The sequence below is a fragment of the Momordica charantia genome (assembly GCF_013281855.1).
Source record: "Momordica charantia cultivar OHB3-1 chromosome 4 unlocalized genomic scaffold, Mcharantia_2.0 BLBB01000004.1, whole genome shotgun sequence".
In the NCBI taxonomy this organism is placed as follows: domain Eukaryota; kingdom Viridiplantae; phylum Streptophyta; class Magnoliopsida; order Cucurbitales; family Cucurbitaceae; genus Momordica; species Momordica charantia.
This window is the reverse complement of record NW_028275162.1, coordinates 6,872,232-6,899,698: the sequence shown is the minus strand read 5'-3', so window position 1 is coordinate 6,899,698 and position 27,467 is coordinate 6,872,232. Positions and strand designations below refer to the sequence as shown.

The 27,467-nt window shown below is 34.2% G+C and overlaps 2 protein-coding genes across 8 annotated transcripts; both read left to right on the top strand.

Annotated features, from left to right (window-relative positions):
* Positions 1 to 233: 233 nt before the first annotated feature.
* On the top strand, positions 234 to 4,774 carry ABC4 (UbiA prenyltransferase family protein). Its single transcript, XM_088123520.1, has 11 exons — positions 234 to 496; positions 602 to 843; positions 1,415 to 1,514; positions 2,105 to 2,176; positions 2,293 to 2,431; positions 3,488 to 3,594; positions 3,673 to 3,772; positions 3,897 to 3,935; positions 4,030 to 4,140; positions 4,228 to 4,293; positions 4,465 to 4,774. The coding sequence occupies exons 1-11, from the start codon at positions 402 to 404 to the stop codon at positions 4,597 to 4,599; spliced, it is 1,206 nt and encodes a 401-aa protein (XP_087979646.1). The 5' UTR covers positions 234 to 401; the 3' UTR covers positions 4,600 to 4,774.
* Positions 4,775 to 7,223: 2,449 nt separating this feature from the next.
* MCM9 (minichromosome maintenance 9) lies at positions 7,224 to 26,957 on the top strand. 7 transcript variants are annotated; one of them, XM_088122834.1, is made up of 21 exons: positions 7,225 to 7,436; positions 7,520 to 7,622; positions 7,704 to 7,803; positions 7,912 to 8,050; positions 9,042 to 9,108; positions 11,276 to 11,450; positions 12,843 to 12,942; positions 13,760 to 13,857; positions 14,073 to 14,138; positions 14,316 to 14,408; positions 15,720 to 15,836; positions 16,664 to 16,736; positions 19,056 to 19,122; positions 21,220 to 21,301; positions 23,029 to 23,150; positions 23,283 to 23,350; positions 25,310 to 25,419; positions 25,499 to 25,546; positions 25,628 to 25,780; positions 26,365 to 26,575; positions 26,713 to 26,957. In XM_088122834.1, the coding sequence occupies exons 1-20, from the start codon at positions 7,312 to 7,314 to the stop codon at positions 26,433 to 26,435; spliced, it is 1,977 nt and encodes a 658-aa protein (XP_087978960.1). In that variant the 5' UTR covers positions 7,225 to 7,311; the 3' UTR covers positions 26,436 to 26,575; positions 26,713 to 26,957. The 7 variants fall into 7 exon arrangements, with proteins under 7 accessions (XP_087978959.1, XP_087978960.1, XP_087978957.1 ...); XM_088122830.1 differs by having other exon boundaries at positions 7,226 to 7,436; positions 12,861 to 12,942; positions 13,763 to 13,857; XM_088122829.1 differs by having other exon boundaries at positions 7,226 to 7,436; positions 12,861 to 12,942.
* Positions 26,958 to 27,467: the final 510 nt, after the last annotated feature.

Here is a 27,467-nt window from a genome sequence, read left to right as displayed (position 1 = left end):
CATTCTTGGATCGGATGCTCATTTGCGCGTTTTGAGCTCTACTATCATATTAATATACATGTGATTTATCTAAAAACCAACTGACAATAAGATGTGACTATCATAATTTATTGTAAGGTACATTTTCTTTTCGACGTGGAATTTTAACCGGTCGGAGAGGACAAGGAAAAAAATAGTATTAGGAAAAAGAAAGAAAAAAGAGAAGAAGAACCAAAATCTTATCTCTGGACAACACTAGAGCTACAAACACTGCTACATAAAATTAGCAGCAGAGGAGTTGAGACAACTAACAATCTGGATTCTGATCCTTTCCCGATAATCTCATCTCTCCACAAACGCGCGCGCCACGCCCAAAAGGAGCCGCTCCTCACTTCACTCTGTGCTTCGACTCTCGTAATGAGATGCCAATGGCGTCCACGCTTTGTATAGCCACCCAATTCGTTGGCCTAAAGAATAAACTCGACGACTATCTCTCTCACAGCACCATCCCTCCAAGGCAAGTTACCGACCCATCATATGGGAACTATAAATTCTTGCCCCCTCTTCGAAATCTCATCGAATTTCGCTGCCATTCTTTTTCTTCACTCTGCTTCTGTCACAGGTCTTATCTGGGTCCATCGAGTTTATCAAGTGGTGCTCGGAAGTTTACCCTTGGGAGTCGTGGAAGGCAACTAGAACTTTACGGGACGTTCCATTTTAGAGGGTTGTTGTCGAAATGTGAAGCAACAGAGTTTGATTCGGTACCCCAAGAGAACGGAGGAGAAGGTGTTGCCATGGCCACCCTGGTTTGGAGGGCGATTAAGTTGCCAATTTACTCTGTTGCTTTGGTTCCTATAATGGTAGGTATTCAAATTTATGGCATTCTGAATCAGCTTGCTGTTCTATGGTTTTATATCAATTTCTTGAGAAATGAAGCTCGATTGTTCTTGTGCTTGCTTTTTATCCCTTACTACTGAAAAGGAGTATTAGGCCTTTGTTTGATATCGAAAAAGAAATGTTAAATTATAGGTTTGCTTTCAAAACTTTGTGACTATTTGTTAAAGAAGTGAAGTTACCATTTTAGTTCCTATCTTCTCATCGGTTTCAATTTGGTCCCAATGGTTTAACAGTTTATTTCGTGTACGCTTTGATTGAATCTCTCAAGACTTTTGTATTGACTTTTTTTTTTTTTTCATTTTTCTTTTTTCGTGGTTCCATTTGTTTACAAGAGAATTGTTTTCATGCAGTGGTTCCGCTCTTTTTTGTTTACCAATTAATTGACTTTTGATTGTGTATGTTCAATCCATGAGGTATTAGATCAGCCATCTATTGAATACAAAACCAAGTGCATGAAGATGCTTATTTAGGTGGAATATGGATATTATGCATTCCGGCTTTTCTCTTTCATTATTTTCTAATACATACAAACAGGTAGGCAGTGCAGCTGCATATTTTCAGTCTGGCAAATTTTCCACTCGGCTTTTTTTTGTAATCCTGGCTTCCTCAGTTCTTATCATCAGTTGGCTTAATTTAAGGTGAAGAACTATCTCTTGTACAGCTCGCATGCCTGTTCATATTCACACTCAACTATAGATCTATGACAGCTTAACAGTGGCATATGTTTCGAAAATTATATAAATTGTGTTCCTGGAACTACTAACTCAGAAACCTTTTCTATAGCAATCTTACTAGTATAGAGATTCAAATTTTGGAAAAGTTCTAGTAACTGTCAGTACAGGTCACACATGTCTGAACTGCAGTCATGGGCAGATGCAGAGCCAAGAAGATACCCCCTCGATATATAAAAAATAAATTAAGATTTTAATAGTTACCCTTTAATATGCACCCTTTATCATTTAGAATTGGAAATTATATACATAAAAAAAAGTTGGAATGTAAAATTTTTTCCCCTCACGACTCCGTCTTGCTTCTAAGTCTCTATACCATTTTCAGGGAAGTGTTTTTAGTTGTAGAACTCCATATTGTCACATGAATGGTCTGTTCTCACCATCACGATCCATGGAAAAGCTTTGCTTGCTCATTTCTCTGTAACATAAAGTTCAGGACGAGATATGAGGCTCAGTCCCCCATTTCAAACTAATGAATGAACATGATTCTTTTGCAGCAATGATGCTTATGATTTTAGTACAGGAGCAGACAAGAACAAAAAAGAGTCGGTTGTAAATCTGGTTGGCAGGTAAAGTTCATACTACTTTCTCTTCTAAGGATTCTAGAATTGCGTAATTTTTGTTTATTTTCTTTTATTATACAAAATTTATTGACTAGTTTGTGTTAAATCTGTGGTGCAATAAGCCCTACAGGGACACTTGTTGCTGCCTACACTTTTCTTGCCCTTGGCTTCATGGGGTTGACATGGGCATCTTTGGAGGCGGGGAACCTGCGTGCGATATTATTTCTAGCCTTTTCAATTGTTTGTGGCTACATATATCAGGTAAAAGTAAAACCTCCGGAAAAGATTTTACTACAATGCCATTATATAGGTTGTGTGCTTTATTTAACTTCTGGGATCTTATCTCTTTGGTTGTTTGTAATTTATAAGGTCTTCTAGCTCCCATCAAGTTTTTCGTTTCGTTCGAAAGAAAAAAAAAATCAAGTTTTTTGTTTCCTTTACATCTGTAGTTCTCTTCCCTATGCTACCTGTTGAAACCTAAGTTGTGCATTCTACAGCCTAAAGGCAATAAATGGATTGTTTTGAATTTTTAGTTATTTTTCTGTTCAAATCTCAGGTACAAATGAAAACTTAATCCAAATTAAACCAAACTATAAAAGACAAAAGTAAATTGTCAACTCAACCTAAATGGATGAGCACCAATATCTTACAGAATACTGAAAGTGATCAGATTTAAAGAAGGCATATATTGTAAGAAACTAAACTTTCATTCAGAAAAATCTTAATGATCAAAAGAACGAAAATACTGCACAAAGATGATGGCCCGTGCCCACTGAAAGAGGCCAAGGAAAAAAAAATTACAAATAAGCACTATGATGTGGGTGATCAAAAGTAGATAAATATTAACAAGAAAGAAAAGGATTTATATCAAACATACAAAATATGAGAACTAATTTAACCGGCAAGGTTAAACTAAAAATTTGGCTTTGTTAAAAGAAATAAACTAATTTTTCTGTGAAGTATTGTAGAAAATGGGAACTCAATATTTTTTCTCTCTTAAAGATAGTTTCTATGATCCAGAAAGTTTTATATCTTTATGTCTATGTACTTGATGGTTCATTGCATAGAGATCTTAGAACTATTTTGAATTAAGAATGCTCTAAATCTTGTCAAGACTTAGCATTTAAAGGCCCACTTCGATATCAAGCGTCCTCTGATCTTTAAAGTAAGAAAAAGTGAGCTGAGGAGCGATTTGAGAGGTCTTTATTCATATTCCATCAAGAATAAAAAATCTAGTAGAGTATAGTAAATTTCAATTAAATGAGCATAACAACTAAATGCATTTTTCACATCTGTTGACAATTGTCTCTGTTGCAGTGTCCACCATTCCGGTTAGGCTACCAAGGATTGGGAGAGCCCTTATGTTTTGCTGCTTTTGGCCCATTTGCTACGACAGCGTTTTACTTATTACAGAGTAACGCAAGGTTACTTCAATCATTTGGTCAGAATTTTTAGTTGTTTTGTCTGGTTTTGCATATTGATTGTCTGGTTCTGGTCCACAGGGAGATGAGATATCTTCCAATATCCAGTACAATTCTTTCTGCCTCCATCCTTGTTGGAATAACGACAACTTTAATTCTCTTCTGCAGTCATTTCCATCAGGTACTGCTCCTCCCTTCCCAATAAAAAACAAAATAATAATAAAGAAACAAACACGTGCATTCTTAACTCTTCTGTTGTTTTACTTTAGCGATAATTTATCCGACACCGACATTGTTGTACATAGGTCGAGGGAGATAGGGCTGTTGGAAAAATGTCCCCTTTGGTAATATATCTTTACTCAGCTTCAGTTTTTCGAAAATATTAGGTAGAGAATTTTGTGTTACATCCGTGTGTGTTAAATATAACTAAATATGCAGGTAAGGCTTGGCACAGAGAGAGGTAGCAAGGTGGTGAAGGCTGCAGTAATTATGCTTTATGCCCTTCTATTTGCTCTAGGTTTAAGCAAGAGTCTTCCATTTATTTGCACTGTAAGTGGATTCTTAAAACAAGAGCCTTGCCATTTTAAACTGAACATATTTACTAATCTGTCCTTTTTGCAATTGTTTCATTTGTAGTTCTTTTGTGGGCTTACCATTCCAGTGGGCAAACTGGTAGTTAGCTTTGTTGAAGAAAACCACAAGGTGAGGCTAACCATTTAATTTCAGATCTACTGTTAACAATGAAATGGTTTCTGTTGAAAAAAAAAATTTCTTCCTACTGAAATTTGCCAACTGAACTGCCGTTTCCCATGAGTGTTAGATAGAATGTAGGTTTTATTTTATAAGATTACTGAGAAATGTTAAATTTTGTAGGATAAGCAGAAGATTTTCATGGCCAAGTATTATTGTGTGAGGTTACATGCACTATTTGGAGCTGCACTAGCTGCTGGATTGGTTGTGGCCAGAATGATCTCTATAAATAATATGCCAAAGATTACTTTCTTTTAAGCTTGTGTTTGGCTCATATAAGATAGTTAGCTATCTCTTACCAAAATTCTGAGTTCAAATCTTCACCCAAGTGTCTGTACTAAAATAAAATAGTTATAGTTTATATCCATTCGATAATAATGGTTAGAATCTATTATCCAAGTCTACAATTAAAAAGAAAAATTGTTATAGTTTCTATGGGTTCGATAATAATAATTATAATTTAGTGCAAAATACATTTTTGGTCTTGAGGCAGATGTCTAATGAACACTTTTAATCCCTAAGGCTTGTAGTAGGTGTTTATTTTGTCCCTCAAGTTTTAAATGGACATTTTTGGTCCTTGAGACTTGAGAAATTGTTATAAATGGTCATTCCACTAGTAGTTGACCGTTAGTGGTTTTCTCTCTCTCCCTTCTCTCTCTCCCATCTCCAACTAGCCGCCACTATCGACCAACTGCACTTTCCTCGTTGCTTTTTTTTTTCAATGGAGAGTGGGGGATTCGAACTCACGACCTAATGGTTGGAGATAGATGTCAATACCGTCAAGCTAGCTCATGTTGGCAACACAATATTTCACTTTCTAAATTACATGTAACAATAAATTTGTATTAAATGATTTTCATTACATACAAATTTGTGTTAAAATTTTACAAATAACGATCAAATTGGTCCATTTTTAAGTATCCATATCAAAACTGAGAATTACATGGACTAAGATGGTATTTAAACCAATAATTTCTTTAAAGATTCTTTGATTAGATACTCATCTTCCACCAAAAATAAAATGGAATCAATAAATTGAAGATATAGAAATTGGATATTGAGTTGAAGACGTTGTACTCAAAAAAGGATATTGAGTTGAAGACTAGTTCAATGGTAGTGTGGGCTATATTTTCTTCTATTGGTCGTTTCGAGCTCGTTTGGTAATATTCCTATTTCTTCATTTTTTATAAAGAAAAATGAATTGCATGGTCCCAACATCCACGAATTCAAGTATGATAAAACAATTTAGAAACTTGTTTTTATTGTTTCCAAAATTTCCATACAATTTTGAGAATATTTCCAAAATATGAGAAATAAAAAACACATTTAGTTGTAAAATGCTTAGATTTCTTAAGAAAATTGAAAACAATAAACAAGAAATGAAAACGTTACTAAACGAACCCTTAAATAACTCTCCTTCTAAACAGACTACGTAGCCCATATATAGACTTCAAATTGGAATGCAAAATAAAAACTCAAAAGTGTAAAGAAATAAGGCTCTTAATTAAACCTAAACCATAACATTTTTTTTTCCATTTCTTCTCAGTGTCTTCGATCCACTGCCTAGTTAGATAACACAATTACCTAAATACAAAGACAAAAGTTCATTACTTTGTAAAGTATTAATATTATATATATATATATATCACGCACTCAATATGATAACAATATAGATGACTCGTTAAGTTTTATCAAACTATAGGGATCAAATTAAAACTCTTAGAACTACATAGACCAAATTGAAACTTAGTATAAATCATGATAAAAAAATTGAAACTAGACTCAAATCACACGTTAAAAAATTAAATCAAATTATAATGACCATATTTCAAATTTTAAATACTTTTGAATATTTGGATCTTTTTTGTTGATAAAATGATTATATGTATTGAATTATTAACAACTATGGTTTAAATATTATTTTGGTTCTTAAACTTTTAAGATTATTATATTTTAGTATTTAACTTTCTAAGTTTTTACCATTTTGGTCCTAAAATTTCAAAATATTTATTTTAGTCTTTACTTTTAGCTTGATTTTAACAATATGGATTTTTGGCTTCTACAGGTACCTGTAGAGTAAGAGATATCTTGAAAATTAAAATATTGATACGAATACTAAGGATTCGAATCCTTCCCTATCTGTGAAATCGAGGTAATGATGTTTTTTTAATGAAACTAAGGCGAACCGAATTAGCACTTCTGGCTATGCCTCTCTAGTAGGAACATAATAATTTCACGCTCCTTCATTGATTGGTTATTTATCTCTGTTCTTATCTCTTTCTCTGATCTCGATCTTGATTAGTTTACAGGATCGATATTTCTAGGATTTCTTATCATAACACGCACGAAGATCTTTCCATTGTTAGAGGTCTTCTATTAAACATACTCTTAAGGATTATGTTACTACTTTCCTACCTCAACATAATAGGTTGACTTTGTACCACCTAGAGGTCTTATAGATCGAAATCCAGAGCAATAAGAACGAAAGCACTACCCATTGCTACACCTACCCATGCTTCAAAAGACTTAGATTATATGCTATGAAAGTCTTGTTCAGGTCATGGGTGTAAGCTCCAAAAGCTTTTGATTCTTCGTTAGGATGAGCTGTGTTCAAATTATCCAAATTGAAACGAAGAATTAAATAACTGAATTTTAAGTGGAAAAATAATATAATAATTACTGTTAATTTTTTGAAAGTTCAGGGATTAGCATTAATCAAAATAATTATTTTGTTAAAATTCAAGAATTAAAATCCAATTTTTAAAAGTTTAATGTCCAAAATAAAATAAGCACAAAATTTAAAGAGAAAAAAAAAAGAAAAGAGAGATTTATCCGTACGGATTGTACTATGGAATTGTCGTCTCATATAAGCCATTCCCGCCCAAATTCCCACCCGTTCTTCGCCAGTTCGCCCATCAGATTTCTGCAGAGGGATTCACTCTCTCTGCCGTGGACATCTTCTTCGCGGCAATGGATGATTCTCCTACGATTCCTGTCAAGGCCTTGGCCACGTTTCTGATTCGCCGACACTCCGATCAGCTCCGTTCAATTGCTCATTCCACTGATTCCAAGCTCCATTACCCTCTCTTCGTGGAGTAAGCAATTTCATGTTGTCCTTCGTCTTCCTTTCCTCATTCTCTGTTCTCTCTTCACATGCTGCCTTCGTCCTTCGTATTAGGTTCGCAGAGCTGATGGACGACGACCCACCTCTTGCTCGTCTTCTCTTCTCCCATCCGACGGAGTACTTGCGTATTTTTGACGAGGCAGCTGTCTGGGCTCATGTATGTAATCGTTATCATCGCTTCACTGTGATGTAGTTGAATGATGATTGTTGATGTTTGTTTGCGTACTGGTGATTGCAGAAGATCATTTTGGGTGATTCGAAAGGTTGTATGAACGGAGTTAAGAAGGATTTCGTCCATGTTCGGATTAATGTCGCCGGCTCGCCGCTGGAATGGCCTGGTTTGTTTCTGTTTCTGAGTTTTACTGCTGTAATGTTGATTAATTTCGAGTCAGTTGTTGGGATTCGTTTAATTGAGTTATTGTTGTTTGCGTTCTGCTTGGTTCTAGAGACTTTTCCAAGTATTGGGTCGGTCAGAGTGAAGCATCGTGGAGTGCTTCTGACACTTAAAGGGACGGTAATCAGATCTGGGGCAATTAAGATGTATGAGGGGGAGAGGTGGTACATGTGCCGCAAATGCAAGCACAAGTGAGTTGAATTTTACTCTAGTTTCAGGCTTTGTTCGTATACGTATGTACTTGCATGCAACACATTCCTGGTTCAAGTTTTCACTGTGTTAATGATTCGATTCCGATTGTTCAATTTTGAATAATCTCAACTTTTCGAAGGAGCAAGCAACCTTTGGGGATTTTAGAGATGAAATGGAATTAGAGAAGTTGCCAAGCCCATAGGTTTCTTTACTAACTCTAAATTGCTGAATTGATAATGATTGGCTTATTCTGTATTCAGCAGCAACTAAGTAATAATAAGTGTAGTTTTCGTCTCCTTCTACCAGCCATTTGGAGACCTACATTTTTGTCTTCAAAGGATATCCTCTTTGACCCCAAATCTAGTCGAGATTTTAGGGAGTTTTTACTCTAAGATTGAGGGGGAGTCCTGGTTTCCTCAAGGTGATCGGACTGGTTAATATTGTTGGTGTGGAGCTGTTTGGAGAAATGAATATTCCCAAAGACTTCTTTGTTCCAAACTTCTAATCTGCCTTTGTAACTTGAGCTTTTGCATAAAAGAAAATCCTGAAAAACCTCAGTACTATCTTCATCTCTAATTTAGTCCATGCGTTGTTAAATTTTTTGATTTTTTTTTTTGATAATTATCTGAAGTATCTTCAGTTTTAGGCCCTAATTATCCCCATAAATTAAAAATTTATTGTACAATTTAAATTTGATGTAAAATCATTCTGCAAAAAGACAGGACTACGTGGTATAGTTGTTCTTTGTGATTGATGCCTTACATATAATAGGTAGCTGAAATCTGGTGGAACACCAATTTCCATGAAGCAAATAGGGTAACTTGAATAATGATAAAATGTGTGTTTTTTTTCCTCAGATATATATATTTTTTTTGTATGTGGATTTTGGTCGTTACAAGTAATATGTCATTATCTACTTGCTTAAGATAATCTAGCATGCCCATTATACTCTCCATTTCTAAATTCTTCTTATTACTTTGTTTTGTGAAGGTTTCCAGTTTATCCCGAGCTAGAAACTAGAAACTCAATACAGTTACCATCATTTTGCCCCTCTCAGGTACTTAACATTCTCTGTCATCTGTCATACTTTTGTTAGTTCTATATCCCTGTCAAATTATGTTCATGTTTCAAATCTTCCATGCATTATGCATAGGAACCAACACACTAGCATATTGCTCCAAGTGGTTCTAAATGAGCTAAATAATGGTACATGAATTGCCCAAAATTGTGACATATTCTTGTTAGATATCCAATATATGAATTAAAATTTACCCAACCAATTAGTTTAAACTTTTGGGTTGAGTGGTGGTTTATTCATTTTTCTCATGGTATCAGAGTAGGAGGTCCTGTGTTTGAACCCCCACAAGTGAGGGAGAGTGTTAGATATCCAATATATGAATTAAAATTTACCCAATCCATTAACTTAAAGCTTTTGAGTTTAGTGGTGGTTTATTAATCCTTAACAATTCCCCAATAATTGCAATAAATTTATACCAGAAAAGTTCTCTTTGCACTGATTAAAGTGGGGGATGTGACATGTTACAGCTGTTTGGTGTTTGGAAACTTTGGAGGGGGGAAGAGAACAACATTAAGTCCAACGACCTCATTTAGCAACATGTTCTCACATCTCCCCCAAACGAGGGGGTTTTTCTGTTGCAATTAAAGAAAATAAAAAAGGAAAAGAAATAAAGGTGACAGATATGTACAACTATACTACTAGAGATGTAACGGAAAAAAAAGCTGAAGCAATGGGCTTAGGCCCTAACACTATAACTTCTTTCAGCACTCCCCCTCAAGCATGGTAGATATTATTAAACCAAGCTTGGACTTGAGATCTTGAAGTGAGACTCTTGATAGAGCTTGGTAGAAATATCTGTAGTTTGGAGATTTGAAGGAGTACAAGTAAGAGCAATAATTCCTATTTTAATATCTTCTTTGATGAAATGCCTGTTAATCTCAATGTGCTTTGTGCAGTCATGATGTACCAGATTCTTTGCAAATGTTTATAGTTGCTTGATTCACTTTTATTCATCATCAAAGCAGTTTATATATAGCCTTCCAAATAGAAACCCTAACCAGCGGCAAAATCCTAATCCCTTTTGTTCTTAAGTCCTTTGTTAAAAAGACTTCAATAACGCTACTAGTGAAATAAGTTAAATAACCAACAAAGATATTAAAGGTCACATCCGACCAATGACTAATGACATAAAACTCTAATTGGCAAAACAAGAATAAAGACCAAAATCATATCAAAAGACACTTGAAAACTGGTTGCAGCTGTGAGTAGCTTGAATTGAAGTAGTTTTAGATTAGCTTGACTCTTGAAGACTAGTTCCATCTTGAATTCATTTTCATGCATCTACAACTTGAAGCTATACTTGCCATAAAGTATAAGGAACACTTCCAGCTTCTTCTTGTACTTCCCCGAGCTCATCATGTTTTGAACATGAACACTCATGGCTTCTTAGCCCTTGAGCCAAGTCCCAAGAAGAGGGTTCAAAAGACTAGCACAGCGGTGATGGAGTCTTCCTTCTTGGAAGATGTCTGGGGAAGAGGCTGGGAAGGGAGGAGTGATCCAGCCACAAGTCCTAAAAATGGGTGCTTTTCCCATTCCCAACCAGAATTTGTAATCTAGATTCAAAGGGGCTCTTGAGTCAATAATATTATTCAAAAGTAAAAACTGTATTCAGACTTCGTTTGCGGAACCGTATTCAGACTTCGTTTGCGGGCTGTCTTTTTGTATGCCCCATTTTTGGGCTGCCTTTTTGTTTGCCCGGCCTATTGTCTTGTTCTCTTTCATCTTTTCTCAATGAAAGCTTGGTTTATTATTAAAAGAAAAAAAACACCAAGGAAAAACCAATTACTAATAAAATGACCAACCAACAAGCAAACTAACTACCAAAACCAATTTACAACTAAACATAAATAAAGACTAGTGATTAAAAAATAAAAACTGGAAATATCAAGACTATTCCTAATCCTCCTACATCATTTCCTAACTCTTTCTTTCCTTCCTTCTATTTGCATTGCGGAATAACTCATTTGTTCCCAATCCAATTTTGATGGTTTATGCTTCAGAATTACAAGTAAGCTAACATTATACCATCTGCTTGCGTCCTAAGTTGATGGGCTCAAGATATCCTTATTTTGCATTTGTTTTTATAACTCTTCTGGTAAGCAGCCAGTTTTTGAGGTGGGGACTAATTTAATGACTTTGATTACAGAGGACAAAACCATGTGAAGGTAAAAGTTTCGAGTGCATGGAAGGTTCTGTAGTACGCCATGACTACCAAGAGATAAAAATTCAGGAGAGTACACAAGTATTAGGTGTGGGGTCCATTCCTCGTTCCATTCTAGTCATTCTCAAGGATGACCTAGTTGACCTTGTTAAAGCTGGAGGTACTGATGTTAGAGGCGCTACATGCATTTGTTTCGTCCCTGAACATTCCACTCCATACATCACTTACAAAAATTTTGTCCTTCAACAGATTTAGCATATCTATATTTTTTTGATAAAAGCATTTTGTGTAGGAGCAATAGCAGATGAGATTACCTTCTTTAATCTTTCTGTTTACACTTTATACAAAACTTTATATACCGAAGTAGTGAGACTAATTGGAAAGACAACCTTTCACCATTGATAGCTTTTCTTTTTCTGAATTAGACTAATAAAGTTCTCTTCCATGCAAGCATTTAGGCACCAATTTCTATAAATTTTTTTAATCATCCCCATGAAAATTTCCTGTATTAAATTCCAACTACTTTTTAAGAACTCTATCGAGAACCCATTTGGACCTGGAGACTTGTTTCTTTCCGACCCTTCTTTATCAGATACTAAAAGGGGTCAATTCCAATTGGAATATATTTTTATTTATCAATGAAAAGTTCTATCTTGTTCAAAAAAAAGAAAAAAAGAAAATATTTTTACGGTTCTTTTCCGCAAAGAATATTGAAAAACCCAATGAATTTTTTTCTCAATATTTTTATCTTCAAGTAGATTTTTTCCCATAGCTGAAATAATTTCTGATAAGAACGTTTCACTCCTCGCCATCTATCTATGGAGAAAAGCCTGAGTTTCGTTCTCTGCTTTACATTTATGAAACAACTCCTCGTCTTCCACATAAATAAGATGAAGCAACTCCTCCTTTATTTTCGAACTGATTTTCATCAGAAACTCTCTCTCCTTTCTTTCTTTTCCTCAATGCATGATCTCAATTTTTCTAGCTCCTTTCTTACCAAACAACCATCTTGAATTTTGAATCCCGTTCTTCAGTATGACCCACTCTTGACAGCACAAAAATCTTTACTAGGCCTGTCAGGGAATAAATGACTCCCCTCTTGATATACGGCTCAATATTTCTCAAAAACCCAAACTTCAATTCAGTCAATCATGCAAGTAAAGTTTTGATTGAGCCTGACAAAAAATGTTACATCTAAGTAACAATTGACTAAAGTTGGTAGATTTCCTCTAATCTGATAAATCATATCATGAGAAAATAATTTTTTTACCTTTATATTTATTTTTATTTTTAAATATTTGTAGTTCTTAAGGGTATGCAATTAAGAGCACACAACATCAACAATAGTCTGTAGTCCTTAGTATTCTCACATAATAGGAACCTTTTTCAAATCCTTCTTTGGCCCTGGACTTTCCATATATAGATATAATTTATTTATTCTCAGGATTCTTATGGATGCTGCTTCATTTTAATATTTATTTTATAGTAAATACAGTAATTACTTCCTCACTGTTTCCTTATCAATGGGGACGGGGTTCGATTATTGGGCCAGATGATGTTATTGTTACAGGAGTCTTAAGTGCAAAGTGGTCTCCCGACCTCAAAGATGTGCGGTGTGACCTTGATCCTATGCTAATTGCTAATCATGTGAGGTAAATGCAACTTTTTCATGAAGGCTGTTACTTAAAGATTTTAGGTAATAAAACTCCCTAAAATTCTCCGTGAGAATTCTCCCACATTTTTTTATTGGACTTATCTGATACAGTCTAATAAAGTGTTGCACCCATATTTCTTTATTGGTGTTTCTCACTAACATTTTGTTGCAAATTGAAATCCCCCCGAGCACAATCTATTAACATGCAGCCAAACTAATTCACTAACTCTCTTAAACACTACTCTTATTTTTGTAAAATAAAAGGACTATATTACCCATAAACTACCATTCTAAATCCCCACTAAAATAATAATAAAAAAAGAATATCATGGATAAATTCCAATTTTTGAACATCCTAACATCCCAAATTATGAGAATGCCAGAAAAGCCACGCAAGAAATTATACTCAACCTGATGTACTTTCCTGAGCAAAACTTTAGAAAAAATTGCATAGAAGTTCTTACAGAAATGTCAGTATCTTTCTAGTTTTAGAGACAGCCGACCTTCCCTAACACAAAGAAGAAACTTCTCAATAATAAAAAGGAAAATTACCTAATATCATATAAGATAAATGCACCAGTAATAAGTACGAAAGAATGGTGAAAATAATGTGAAACAAGTAACGATATAAAACAAATCCCTTGTAAAGGAAAATGATGAAAGATTAATTCCGGTCTTAGTTTTTTACTTAACAATATATATCACTTTTATAATTTAATACGAAGTTTCATTCTAGTTTTTAATCCTTGAACTATGAATTACACATATTTGCGAACTAATGCAGAGTGTTTTTTTATGTTTACTTTTATTTGTAGAAGAACCAATGAATTAAAAGCTGAGATTGATATCCCTGATGATACCGTTATGAAATTTAGGCAGTTCTGGTCCGATTTCAAAGATACTCCTTTAAAAGGTGCAATTAACTTTCATCGGCATTACAGTGCAATCTGGTGAATACTTGCATTTTATATGAGTTGATGTATTGCTTGTACCGGAAGGATCATTTAGTGACTCTTACGATAAAGTATTCGATGGTTTTGTTTCATTTTGGTTATTAGTTCTTAAATGTGGAATCTTTATGTGAACTTTTGTTTCATTTGTGATGTTGACATGGTTAAAGTTGTCCAGGAAGAAATGCTATTCTAAGAGGTATATGCCCTCAAGTGTTCGGACTTTTTACTGTAAAACTTGCAGGTACAGGTCACCTCTCATCCATTAAACGAACCCCCCCCCCCCCCCCCCCCCCCCCCCCCCCCGGGCAAACCTACCAAAAAAAATGTTGAAACAAAGCAAGTAAAGTTGTCTAATTTCATAACCTTCTTACTTAAAGTGAGGCAATTACGATATTTGTCCTCTTCTGTTCTACTTTAGTGGCTTTAACACTCATTGGAGGTGTGCAACATGTGGATGTATCTGGTACAAAAGTTCGAGGAGAATCTCATCTACTGTTGGTCGGTGATCCTGGTATTCTCATTCTCCTCTTAAATTTCCTGGTATTCTTATGCTCCTCTTAAATTTCTAGTCATAATATGCTGATTTTATATGTAGATGTTGGAAGTCTGGGAGCTATGTTCCTCCTTTTTTCTTTTTTGATAGGAAACATAGGAAACAGAGAATAATAGATTCATACAAAAGAGCCCTAAAGGGCCAAAATAGCCTGAAGGCGGAGAGCAGAGAGAACCCTCCCCTAAGGAACTATATAATCGTGGCTTTCCAATCTTGTAACATCAAAAAAAGGCTGTAGTTACAAAAAACCTTCTTGTGGATTGATGCCCACCAAGAAGCTGTATGTTTGATATTAACACAAAAATAATCTATGTGGACGAATTTGTCCTAAAAAAGTCTACTATTCCTCTCTTTCCATAGGAGCCGAAGGAGGCCCTTTTTATTTCAAAGCTATGTTCTAGGGGTGCTTTTATTTCACAGCTATGTTCTATGGGTGCTTTTATTTCACAGCTAAGAGATAGCCATTTATTTAGCATAGATCCTTCCATTTCCATTCAATAAGAAATTTATCTATATACATCTATGTCATTCGTAAGCATATCTTTCCAATATGGAGATATCATGACATGTATCAAAGTTCAATATTCTCAAAACATCAGCTGAATATTTTAAGGTTAACTAGAGCTGTTTTGTCTTTAAAGTAACAGGAATATAAAATGTTGAGAATCTGCATATGTGATGTTAAATTGTGTATAGTCAACTTGCTTACAATCTGATATTTTGATGGGTACTTTTTGCACATTCCCTATTATATATAGTACATAACTATGTTATGATAATTTAGGAAATTTTGTCTCCTATTAAGATTTTAGATGATCAGGGGACATTTAGACTTCCTCTTTTCCTCCAATTTAAAAGCAAAACCACCGAAAGCTAAAATCAAACTGATTGAGAAGAACTTAATATGAAAGTTTAAAGATCCAAATTATGAAATTATTAATACTTCAATGTATAAATTGTAAGGTTGTTGATAGCTTGATTTGGTGCAAATCACATTTTACCATTGAAATTTTAAATCTAAGGCTCATGGAGTGTTATTATATCCGAATGTGAAGTAAATGGAGAGATAAATTTTAGTATTTGAGACATACTTACCTCTTTGGATATTGACAGAAACAGAGAGTTTGAAATAGCAGTCTTACTAAAAAGTACCATGAATTTTTTCCTTGAAAAGATATTCTTATTTTTCCTTTAAACAGCATTTAAAATTAAAAAGCTGCATAATGCAATATTAGATATTTATAGTTATATGCGGACTTCATCTGTCAGGTACTGGAAAGTCACAGTTCTTGAAATTTGCTGCCAAATTGAGCAACCGAGCTGTTATTACCACTGGTTTAGGAAGCACTAGTGCTGGACTGACTGTTGCTGCTGTCAAGGATGGAGGTACTTTTCAAAACTTTCCCCTATGTATTCATATTGAGTGATGTGCAGAATCAAGTTCTTCATTTTTAAAAAATCCATGGAGGTGACATATCTCAAACTTTATTATCAGTTGCTCTTTCGCAAATGAGCAATGCTTATGGTACAGCTCTCATTTGCCAAGAACTTCTGATGCTAAATAAGGAACTGATAGAACCCGAACAAGAAATATATTGAAATATAACAAGATATAAGAACTACAATAACTACCAAGTAATTCTAGGTACTTGGACCCTCCCCTCTCTTGAGTATTCTTACTCAAGCCTAAACCATACTACCAATTGGATACCTTCATTCTTACACCCTCACTCTATTTTATGCTCTCACTAACAACTTCTCTATCTAATTACTGATGTACCCTCAATACCCTAATAATATTCCTAATTACCCCTAAAGCCATTCCAATCAGGAACCTGGAGCAATGTGATCAAAACCAAACAACACAAACTCACACATTCTTTTTTTGGATAAGAACAAACACACATTCTCCCCTATATGTGGGGTCATTTGTTTTAGTAATGAATAAGGTAACGTAAGATATACTTTTCCCTTTCTCTCATAATCATGCTTTTACGTCTGCCTTGGAATATCAATTGCAGTGGACACTTTGCGCTTACTATAGCTACTTCCGCTTGTTAATCTAATTTTAACCTACACTATCAATCTTTAAATTTGTTGAGACTGATGGCTTTTTTTTTTTTTTTTTTTTTTTTTCCATTCTTTCACTGAACTTTGCATATTATCCACCTTCACCCAAAAGAAATAAATTTGAATATTCATGGAACTGATAGGGGAATGGATGCTGGAAGCTGGGGCTCTTGTACTGGCAGATGGAGGACTTTGTTGCATAGATGAAGTGGACAGGTGTATTCTCTTAAATGTGAACATAAATATTTGATATTACCACTTTCATTTTGGATGCAACGGATGGAACTGATTTTATTGAATAAATAAGAAAGGTTCAATTCTCTGTATTTCATTAAACTTCAGACTTGTAATTAGCCATGGCCAAATAAGGAATAGAAGGAAACAATGAGAGACAGGGATTTACAAAGAAAGAAAAGAAACGGTAAAAAGGGAAAACTGTACTTAAGGAAATATTCAGAATACTAAATAAGGAAATGGGCCTCAAAATGTTGGGCCTAAGAATACTTGGCTTGTACTTAACAAATATTAATACTCCCCCTCAAGTTGGGCTGTATATGTTGATCAATCCCAACTTGGAAATTTAGATCTTCAAATTTAGTTCTTAGAAAAGCCTTGGTCAAGATGTTAGCAATCAGCAGTCTGGGTTCGGTTGGGTGTAAAATTAGACATAGTGCTATCTTCAAACTTTCTTTGATGAAATTTCTATCCGTTTCTATGTATTTAGTACAATCATGCTGAACAAGACTCTTTGCAAGATCCATTGCAGCTTGATTGTCATATAAAAAATTTATAGGATCTCCGTATCCCTTTGCATATGCCATGTGCCATAGCTCAAGATTCTGTGTTTACAAGTATATAGGAACATTGTTAAATAACACAAGTAATCTAGACAAGATGACAATTTTTTCTTTCTGACACTTCCATTTTGTTGTGGAAAAAATTTGGCGAATTACCCATTTTTATAATTAAAAAGAATCCTAAGGAAGAATCAAAATAATCATTTGCATTATCGGTTCAAGGATTTGGGTATTAGTTCCAAACGAGTTTGGATCATTTTATAAAAAAATTAATAAAGATTTGTAGGACTTCGGTTTTGTCTTTCATGAGAAAGGTCCAAGTTAGATGTGTATGGGTCATCTATGAAACAAACAAACCATTTTGGGCTTGTAACATTTTTAATTTTACAGGCTTCCCATATGTCATTATGATTTAATGCACAAGGGTGAGTAGGTTTATATTTACTTATGGGGTAATTATTTTGAGCATGTTTTGATATCAACAAATTTCACACTTAAACTGATGAGGATCTTTATTGAATAATAAAAGTTAGAGTTGCTTGAGATACATAGGCAAGTGTAATAAGAGATTTTACTGTGATTAGTTGAACTAGAACCAGAGTGAACGTTTCTCAAAAAAAAAAAAAAAAAAGAACCAGAGTGAACCCTTTCCTTCAAGCTTGGAAGTCCAGACTTGTTTATTCTAGGGTGTCGATTCAAGAATGTAGGGATCTTAGTTCATCTTTGGCAGTGCTAGTAGTCTACCTCAAATTCAAATCCTAAAGAATAGAAGTATTAACAGTTAACTTAGAGATGTGCTTTTCATCTTCCATGAGTTTAGGAAATGAGAGTAAATTACAATCTTGATTAGGAACCATAAAACGCATCTAAGAGTAAGAGAGTCTGAGATGTGAGCAGAACCCATGTCAATCAATTTGGTTAGTGATCCATTAGCAATTCTTACAATCCTGTTGCCATCACATACCTTGTAATTGAATAGGTTTTACATTTCTAGTTATGTGATCTAGGCTCTTGAATCTACAATCCAAGTATGATAAGTTTCATGTTTGTTAGTTGAAGCTGGAAGATATTTACTTTTCTATGCTACAAAGCCAACTTAAACAGTTTCATTTGGGCTCTGACTTTTGAGGCTTAGTGATTGGCTGATCAAATCCTGAAGAGACTCTATGTGCTCCTTGCTAAAAGGTTTTGCTTCCATTTGGTGTGATCTTCTAGGTTACTTGGGCTTGATTTGCTTGGTGTCTTTATTTGTTTGAACTCAAGATGACTTCCAATCGGGTAGTTTGCCTTGAAGTTCCCAAGAAGCATCGTGTGTGCAAACTATCTGCATCTTCATTTTTGTCTCATGGTTCATATGATTTCCATGCAAAGTTCTCATATCGTGGGTCATAGGATTCTCATGCAAGGTTTTGTCTTGTGGGTCATAGGATTCTTTCTTGTTTTTATCATCCTCCAATCAACTTAAAGCATACATAACCACCTCTTATTAACCAACTCCTACCAATTACAAATATGCCCTCCTATCAATATTCTAATATTTCCCTACTAATATTCCCAACATATGCCAACATATGCACTATGTGGAAATGTCTTTAGAAACCATGTTTATTTAGTACGATAGAAACCATGTTATGTTTTATTTTCAAGTAGATTTGAAAAACTTTAACCCTTGACCAAGATACGTGTTAGTTTTCTTGTTATTTGGAGCTTGAGATACAAATTTTTTCCCTTTTTCCAGCATGAGGGAACATGACAGAGCGACGATCCATGAAGCAATGGAGCAACAGACTATAAGTGTCGCAAAGGTATTATCTATCTCTAACGTAAATGGTGAGTTGTTATTTTGAGAGTCATGAGAGAGAGAAGGTTGAAAAGAATGAGGGAACTTCAAATAGAACTTATTAAACCTAGTTTACTTTAAAAGGAGAAATGACGAGATATTAGACCGTTTAGTTTCACTCATTTTGTGAAACCTAGTTCATTTTCAATGTAATAATACAAGGTCGAGAGACCAACAATAAATAAGCAAAAAAAAAAAAACAAAACAAAAAATAACAGTAACATAATTGTTAACATAAATTCAAATGCCTAATACATAAAAATAAACGACTAATATTTACATCTAAAAAATTTACAAGCTCCCTCACCAAAGACCTCACACCAAACAACCCGATCTCTTCTACTAGACTCTATGAGGTCATTTGGAAGGACTCTTATCCCAAAAAAGTTAAAATTTTCATATGGGAATCAACCACAAAGCCATAAACACATATGATAAGCTACAGAGGAGACTGCCCTACATGTCTATCTCTCCCCATTGGTGCCCAATGTGTAAGACAAAATCTGAGTCACAGCCACATCTTTTCATCACATGCCCATTTGCATTTGGTATCTGGAAAAACCTTCTTCAATTGTTTGGATGGTTCACGACATTACCTAATGATATCCCCCTTCTACTGGAGTATAGCCTCAATGGCCATCTTTTTACAAAAGAAAAGGAAATTCTATGGAAGCATTTTGTTAGAGCCTTCTTTTGGATAACTTGGAGAGAAAGAAACAATCGAACTTTCAACGACAAAGACCTCCCCTTTGAAAGGATTTTTGATTCATTAGTCTTCACTGTTATCACTTGGAGTAAAAGTTCTCCTCTTTTTCACCATTATTCCTACACTTCCCTTTTTTACAATTGGAAATGCTTTATGTAACCCTCTTTGAGTCTTTGTTATCTCTTTTGTAATTTCATATTATCAATGAAATTGTTTCTTTCACAAAAAAAAATATTTACATCTGAAAAATTAAATTAATCAAAGATTTTCTGCTTCGAATTTAAAAAGTTGAAGAAAAAATTACACCCCAGCACACTCAAGTACGCAAGCACGAACTCAAATATGCGGAGGAAAAATGTGAATATTTACGGTGGCAAACCCAAAACTTGCCCAAGTGAGTTTATTTTTTAACCCCTAAAGTAAACATTTTTCATTCATAATTTCATATTCACGAAAAATCTAACGTGGCAGATTAGTACTTGCATTCAGGTTAAATTATAGGGATACTGTTTACAATTTATCCTTAATTTCTAATGTAAGTGTTTGATTTTCCTCAAGTATTTATAGAGAAGTTAACATTAAGGAGAAAACATGCTATAGTCTGGAGTGCAACAACTTATGATTTAAAAGGAAAAATGCGGGAGGCAATTCTACACAATGCTTAAGTGCAAAAGTAACTTTCACCGTTGACCTTTACTTTTATTCATCTTGGGGCTGGCATCTTGTTTATTTTGGAATTAGAGCTGAATAAAGACCAAGAATGGTTACAGGAGATGGTATCTTGATGCAATACAAGTATAACAAGTTGTATTAACAATTATCAAGGCTTTCTCTTTCTCTTTCATGAATGATCATTTGCATTATTTTCTGTTTTTTTTTTTTTGTGTTTTTTTGTGTGTTTTGTTTCATTTTGAAGCTTGGATTAGATTTAAGATTGTTTCTTTTTTCTTTTGATGTTCTGGTTCTCAAACAAAACTGATAGATGTGTAAACATAGGAGTTACATGAAGCATCAAGTTGAAGGTTAGCCACACAGAATTTGATATTTCTGCTCAAATTATTAAAAAAGAATTGAAAAATACAAGTAAGCACAATAATTTAATGTATAAGTATGATGGGAAATACAGAGTAAGCAAATGGCATAAGTCAGCATCAAATTTTCATTAAACATCTACATTTAAATTTGTGATAACTGTGCTGTTCACTGCGTTAGAAGGAAGGCCTTGTAGGTACTTTTCTCCATATTTATTTCTGTTTAGTTACTTCAGTAAAGATGCATTTGTATCTGCATGAAGTCTATCTTACATATTTTCTTTCACCTACGTTCTTATCCTTCTTCTCTTTTTACTTTTTTTAGGCGGGTCTTGTAACAACCCTCAGTACTAGAACGATAGTATTTGGCGCAACAAATCCTAAAGGACATTACGACCCTGAACAATGTATCATTTTCACATTTTATATGTGACTTAATCTAACAACCTCAAAGTGTGGTTTCTAGATAACACAAATTTGTGTCTAAAAGATTTAGGGATGGGTTTACTTAATGGGTTGTTAATGTGATGGTAATGACAACCCATTGAGAGGTTATAATTATTATTCTCACTCGTATTTCCTGTTTTTGACAAAACTCTTCATTAGTTCCTGCATTTTCTCTTCCTTTCTTTGTTCTCTTTATTTTTCCTTTTGCTGGCTCGTAAGGAAAGCTCATCCTCTTGCTGCTTGAACATGTATGAATCCTTTACACAAAAAACCCTAGACATTTATGTTTGCATAAGACCAATTTATGTTTCCAAAATTTTCCCTCACATTTCTTCAAACCTTAAAAAATTAGCTGAAGAAGTTATGATTTGATTCTATTCAAGTCCTTGTACTCTGATAATATAAGCTATTTCAATGAAGTACATTAAATGTGATCATTACCATGAGAGGTATTATTTAAAAAATTACTTTAAAAAATTACATTGTTGGATTATTTCAATGTAGTAAATTATCGAGGTACTATGGTAATTTGCAAATACATAATTACATTGACGATGCTGGTAAATAATGTTATTGAGAAAATGCTCAATACACTAATGGTATTGAGTATTCTCTAATCTCTAGTGAATGGAGAAATATAATGATATGACTTGTGAATGGCTAGTAGATTTTCTATTTCTTCATGAACCTAGGCAATGAGTTTTATGGGTTTACAACTTGGGTGGAAATCCGATAGACAACTGTTTCTGGGAGTTGGGAATTGAAAGGATAGGGAGTTTACCAAATGGTGAAATGCTCCATTAATCACTGGAGATAGATTAAAATTTGTTCAAGCAATGCTTGCAAACTCATCATACTGGCTTTCAGTTTTTAGGCTTCAAGCAAGGTGTGCTTAGAATGGAAGGGGATGGATAAAGTTAATGGTAGTTGCTTAGTAAAATGGGGTTTCTGGTCAAGCGGCTGTGGAGATTGTTGTTAGAGACTCTCGAATCTTTGTATCTGAATCTGTTTACAGAGTCTGTGAGTAAGCAAAAGATGGCGGCTAAAGTTTAGAATGCAGACAGGGGATGTGGGACTTGAAACTCGGGAGAAGTTTAAATGACAGAAAAAATATTTGAAAAAGAAATCCTCACATCTCTCTCTTTTCTGTTTGGTTCTGAGTCACTTCTGTCTGCGAGAGGAGCTCATAGTATATACCTCATCTTCCTTTTTTTGCTCTTAAGCAGATGAAAGGGTTGGAATACTATATTAAATAGATTTGGTATTAGCTGGTGCTCTCCAAACAATCCTTCACATTTTTTTGCTTAAGTTAATTTGGAACTGATGTTTAAACGAAGAGCAGAGATATTGAGAAATGTGCTTTTTGTAACTACTCTCTATCCTTCATTAACGTATTTTCTTGTTCTCTTATAGTGAAAAATAATTGAGATGACTTATTTTTTTATTTAAGAATTCAATTCCATTTCCTTTTATTTTCATTTTGATAACTCAATTTTCACATTCAGTAAATGTGGCCAAAGATTTATCCCTATGTGATCGTACTAATATTACCTATATCTTTTACTGCAACATTATTTTCTTTTCATGTTCTCCGCCCTCTCCTTTGAATATGTGTGTGAATATTGGTGTGCTTGCATAGATGTAATTATCGTTAAAAAGAAAACTAAGTCTTTCTTAACATGATCAGCTCTATCTGTCAATACAACACTCTCCGGTCCCTTATTGAGCAGATTTGATATCGTCCTTGTGCTTTTAGATACAAAAAATCCTGAATGGGATGCAGTGGTTTCATCTCATATTCTCTCTGAGGTAATCTGCTCTCTTGATCATGCTATCAACTCCTTTTCTTTTCTTATATTATATTGTTATTATTTTTTAGGGGAGGGATGATGGGTTCATGATTACAAAGCACGTGAAAGCTTTTATGATGTTTATTTGTAGTGCGAACAAGAAAAGGGAAAGCGTAACAATGATCTTTCAAGTAACTGGCCTCTTACTATGCTTCGAAGGTATGATGTTCTTCATAACAATATTTGATTTCCTTATTGAATTTCAAAAGTAGGATTGATTATTGTTGTAATTTTCATCATTATTAATTGAGTCCTAATGATGGAACTAATAACCAATATTGAATGAAAGTAGTCTGAGTTTTTTATCTCATACCAGTTCCATTTCTAGTACCATGCATTATTAGCAAGATGTGAACTAATAGTCGATGAATGTGTGAGTTTACATGTGTCTCATTTGTCTTCACCCCACTCCTAATGCCTTGGTAGTCTCTAGCGCCTTCAACATTCAACAGGAGTATCGGTTTTATTCTCGCAGTGGTCTATATTTGGCCAACTGCTTCAACTCCATTTTTCTCGTGACAGTCCAGATCTTTGCGACTCAGTTGGAAGTAGGACATGTTTAGCTGACCAGACTTTTAGTCTATGCATGATGTGTCTTTCAGAAGATGTCTATAGGATTAGGGTTTATTTTGGTATGCTTTCGAAAAACTATCTATATTATATATATGTAAAAGGTTACAATAGGGAGAAACTTTATCTCCCCATTTACCCTTTAATTAATCATTTTCTCTATTACTTTGATGACAATTTTGTTTAGTGAAAGAAACAATTTCATTGATGATAGGACAATTTTGCCATTCAAATCTCTCTCTCTTTCTCTCTCTCCCCATGTCACCCTTCTTAATTTCTCTCTTCTCTTTTTCATTATCTTTCCCAAATATGTTTTTATCCACCTTTACAAATTCTACTTTTCGAAAATAATTTTCTATCTTCATTTTTTTTTTTGAACAATAAACAAAATCTTCATTGATAATACGAAAAGGTAGAAAAAAGTTCAAGGAAACAAGCTCCTAGAGGAAGCGAAAAAAGAAAAAGAAAAAAACAAACAGCACATAGAAAACAAGAACCCATAAAAATATGAGAACTGAAGCCCAAAAACAGATGCTGAACACTGATTACAGGAAAGCTTGCCAAAACAAAGGACAGACTGCTAAGGAGGAAACCAAAACTATTTATCTCTCTTAATTTTTTTTTTAAAACAAAAAACCAACTTTTCATTGATAAAATTAAAAGGAAGAAAAATGTTAAAGGATACAAACTCACAATGGAGTGAAAAAAGATATGAAAAAACCACCAACAAAGAACAAGAAGGTAGAAGATACAAGTAAATATAGCAAATGACCAAAACCACAAACTACAATCTGCATAAACAACACCAATAAACCTAATGCCAAAGTAAAAACCAAAGTCTTAATCCTTTCACTATTTTTCTTTCTCATTTACTCAGACTTTTTTTTCTCCAACCATCCAAATTTCTTACTCAAATTATCATTTATTTAAGTTTATATGAAATTTGTAAAAGTGAAAATATAGTATTTAGAAAGAGGGGTGGGGATCAAGAGAGAAATTTGTAAAGATTGAGAGATAGGTTTTAGAAAAGGAGAGAAAATTAGAGGAATTGAGAGAGACTTGTATTTAAATGACAAAATTGCCCTCAAGGAGTAATAAAATGATAAATTTCACGTGCATCGCATGTTGTAATCACTTAATTTTAAAAAATGCAATTTAAAGAAAATACCTTTAATTGTCTTAAGTTACTTTCTTAGGAAATTATATGAAGGCATTAATCTATTAGTTGTATTTCTGATTTCATTTACTTTTAATAATAATATATGATTAATTTCATCATAAAACAGCAACGACAATGTAAAGGTTGTCACGTCTAATTTTAACTCTTATTTTAATTGCTTTCAGAGCAGGTTTTGTCAAACAAATTTTTTTTTTGTCAGAAAATTGATGTCTGCACTAACCAAGCGAAAACTGTTTCAAAACTTTAATCAATGAGGCCATCATACAAATTGGGTATTTGGAGCTAAACAGCTTGATGACCGTCATCAGTGATCTAGTTCTAACCTTTGAGGGACTGCTTAAGCTAACATATCTTAAAACATTTTGCAGATACATCCAGTTTGTGAAAGGATACTTCAGACCAGTCCTGACAGAGGAGGCTGAGAAAATCATCTCAAACTATTATCAACTTCAAAGAAGATCAGCAATGGATAATGCAGGTCCCACTTGAAAATGGCCTGTTTTACGAGATTGGTCTCCTCATTCTATCATTCTAATTCTAGATTCTTAACTATGCAGCGAGGACAACGGTGCGTATGCTTGAAAGTTTGATACGCCTTGCTCAAGGTCTGTTCTTGTCTATGTTTTACTGTTTCCTTTTAAAGTTTTCATTTCCCTTTTAATGCTTCTTCTTCATCAATATTATAGCGCATGCTCGGCTCATGTTTAGAAATGAGGTCACTCGACTGGATGCCATTACAGCTATTTTGTGTGTTGAATCGTCCATGACGACCTCAGCTCTAGTAGATAGTGTGGGGAATGCCTTGCACTCCAATTTTACCGAGAACCCAGATGAGGAATGTATCCTTCCTGGCTAAGTTTAAATTTACAATTTTTACTTTGTCATGCATCCTATTTCAAATATATAAAGCTACTAATAGGGGAAAAAAAAGTTTCTACCGAGGCACTAACTAGCATCTACGTGGCCATAATATAAAATTTCTCATTTGCCACATTTGGACGTAAACTGGTAAATATAATATTCGCTCAAATTCTATTTTGGTCTCCCAACCTCAGTCCCCCAATTTTGTGTTTATTCTATTTTTCCCCAAATTTTTAAGTATTCTATAATCCTTGGATTTACACAAAAACCACCATTCATATATTTTGTTCATTTATCCATACTTAGATGTCTACATGAGCTGTACTCAAAAAAAAAAAAAAGTCTACATGAGCAAGTATTTAAAGCGGACATGTAGTAGATTTAAGTAACAAGTTTCATAAAGAATTCAGATTAAACCCTTACAAGTTTAGTCCCACCTCCACTTTCTTCACACTAACCAAAAACTGAATGCTAAGATTGGGGATTTTGTTTTGCTTCACCCCATCATTTTTGCCTAAAGCTGCACTTTCTGATGTTGAGTTCTTGACTCTATGCTTATTAGACGCAAAGCAGGAAATATTAATCCTTGAGAAGCTGAAGTCGATGGATGAATTTTCTGACATTGGCAGCTGAGGACCATCGGGAAGATGAGATAGTTAAATAGATTACCCAGATTTTGCTCTTCTGTTATTGTTACACTCAGTACAATGTTACAGGATGCATTACCATGATTGAAGGCTGTGAGACAACCCTCCAGAAGTCTGTTGATGATGGTATTATTTTGATCATTTCAGTCTTCACTTTTCATATTGATTTTGGTGGCAATCCAATTTCTTTTCTTTCATTTCTTTTAGTTTTTCTGTTGCCACTCTCTGATTTTCATAAGCTTCTGTCTTTCCATTTTGTTTAGAAGCTCAGCGGCAGCCGAGTTCCATTGCTCGATTCTCTCTCACGATCACTCGATGGTAGCTGCATCAGTCAAGATGTGCATTACCTTCAATTGGTATTTTAATTAATTTTGTTATAAATGTTGTTTTCGGTTTTTGTTCGACACGCTTCGCGTGCTCTCTCCCAGTGTCTAATTTGAAATGTCACGTATTGAAGTTTGGTTGAGATGATTCTGTATATATTTTAGTTGCTAACGTTTGAGTATAAGAGTGAGGACCATATATAGGATTGACAAGTAATGATATTAGACAAGTAATGATTAGAGTGCCGGGGGGGGGGGGGTTGTTTTTTTTTTTTTTTTTTTTAATTTTAAAAAACTCGTCGCATAACCTCCTACATCAGCATTAAATTCAATTTAAAATTCTACATCTTTATAGTTAAATTTGGTTGACTAACGGAATATTGACATTGGAGACTAAAATGAAGCATTTATTAAAACTTTTAGGATAGTGTAAGCTTTTGAAGTTTAGAACCACCACTCGTTTGGTGCTAATCTAAACATAGTTGAACTAGTTAAGGTGTAAAAGTTGAGTTCTAATCTCCATTCTTACATGTACTAAAAGAAAAAAAACTTGGTCTATAGTTTGGTTAGATTTAACAAATTATTAATTAACTGTATTTAATCTAGTCGAGAATCTCCTTATTTCTTCTTACTCTTTACTCATCCTTGAAACATAACAAAATCAACCAACATAGTTAAATAAAAAAAACATGCAT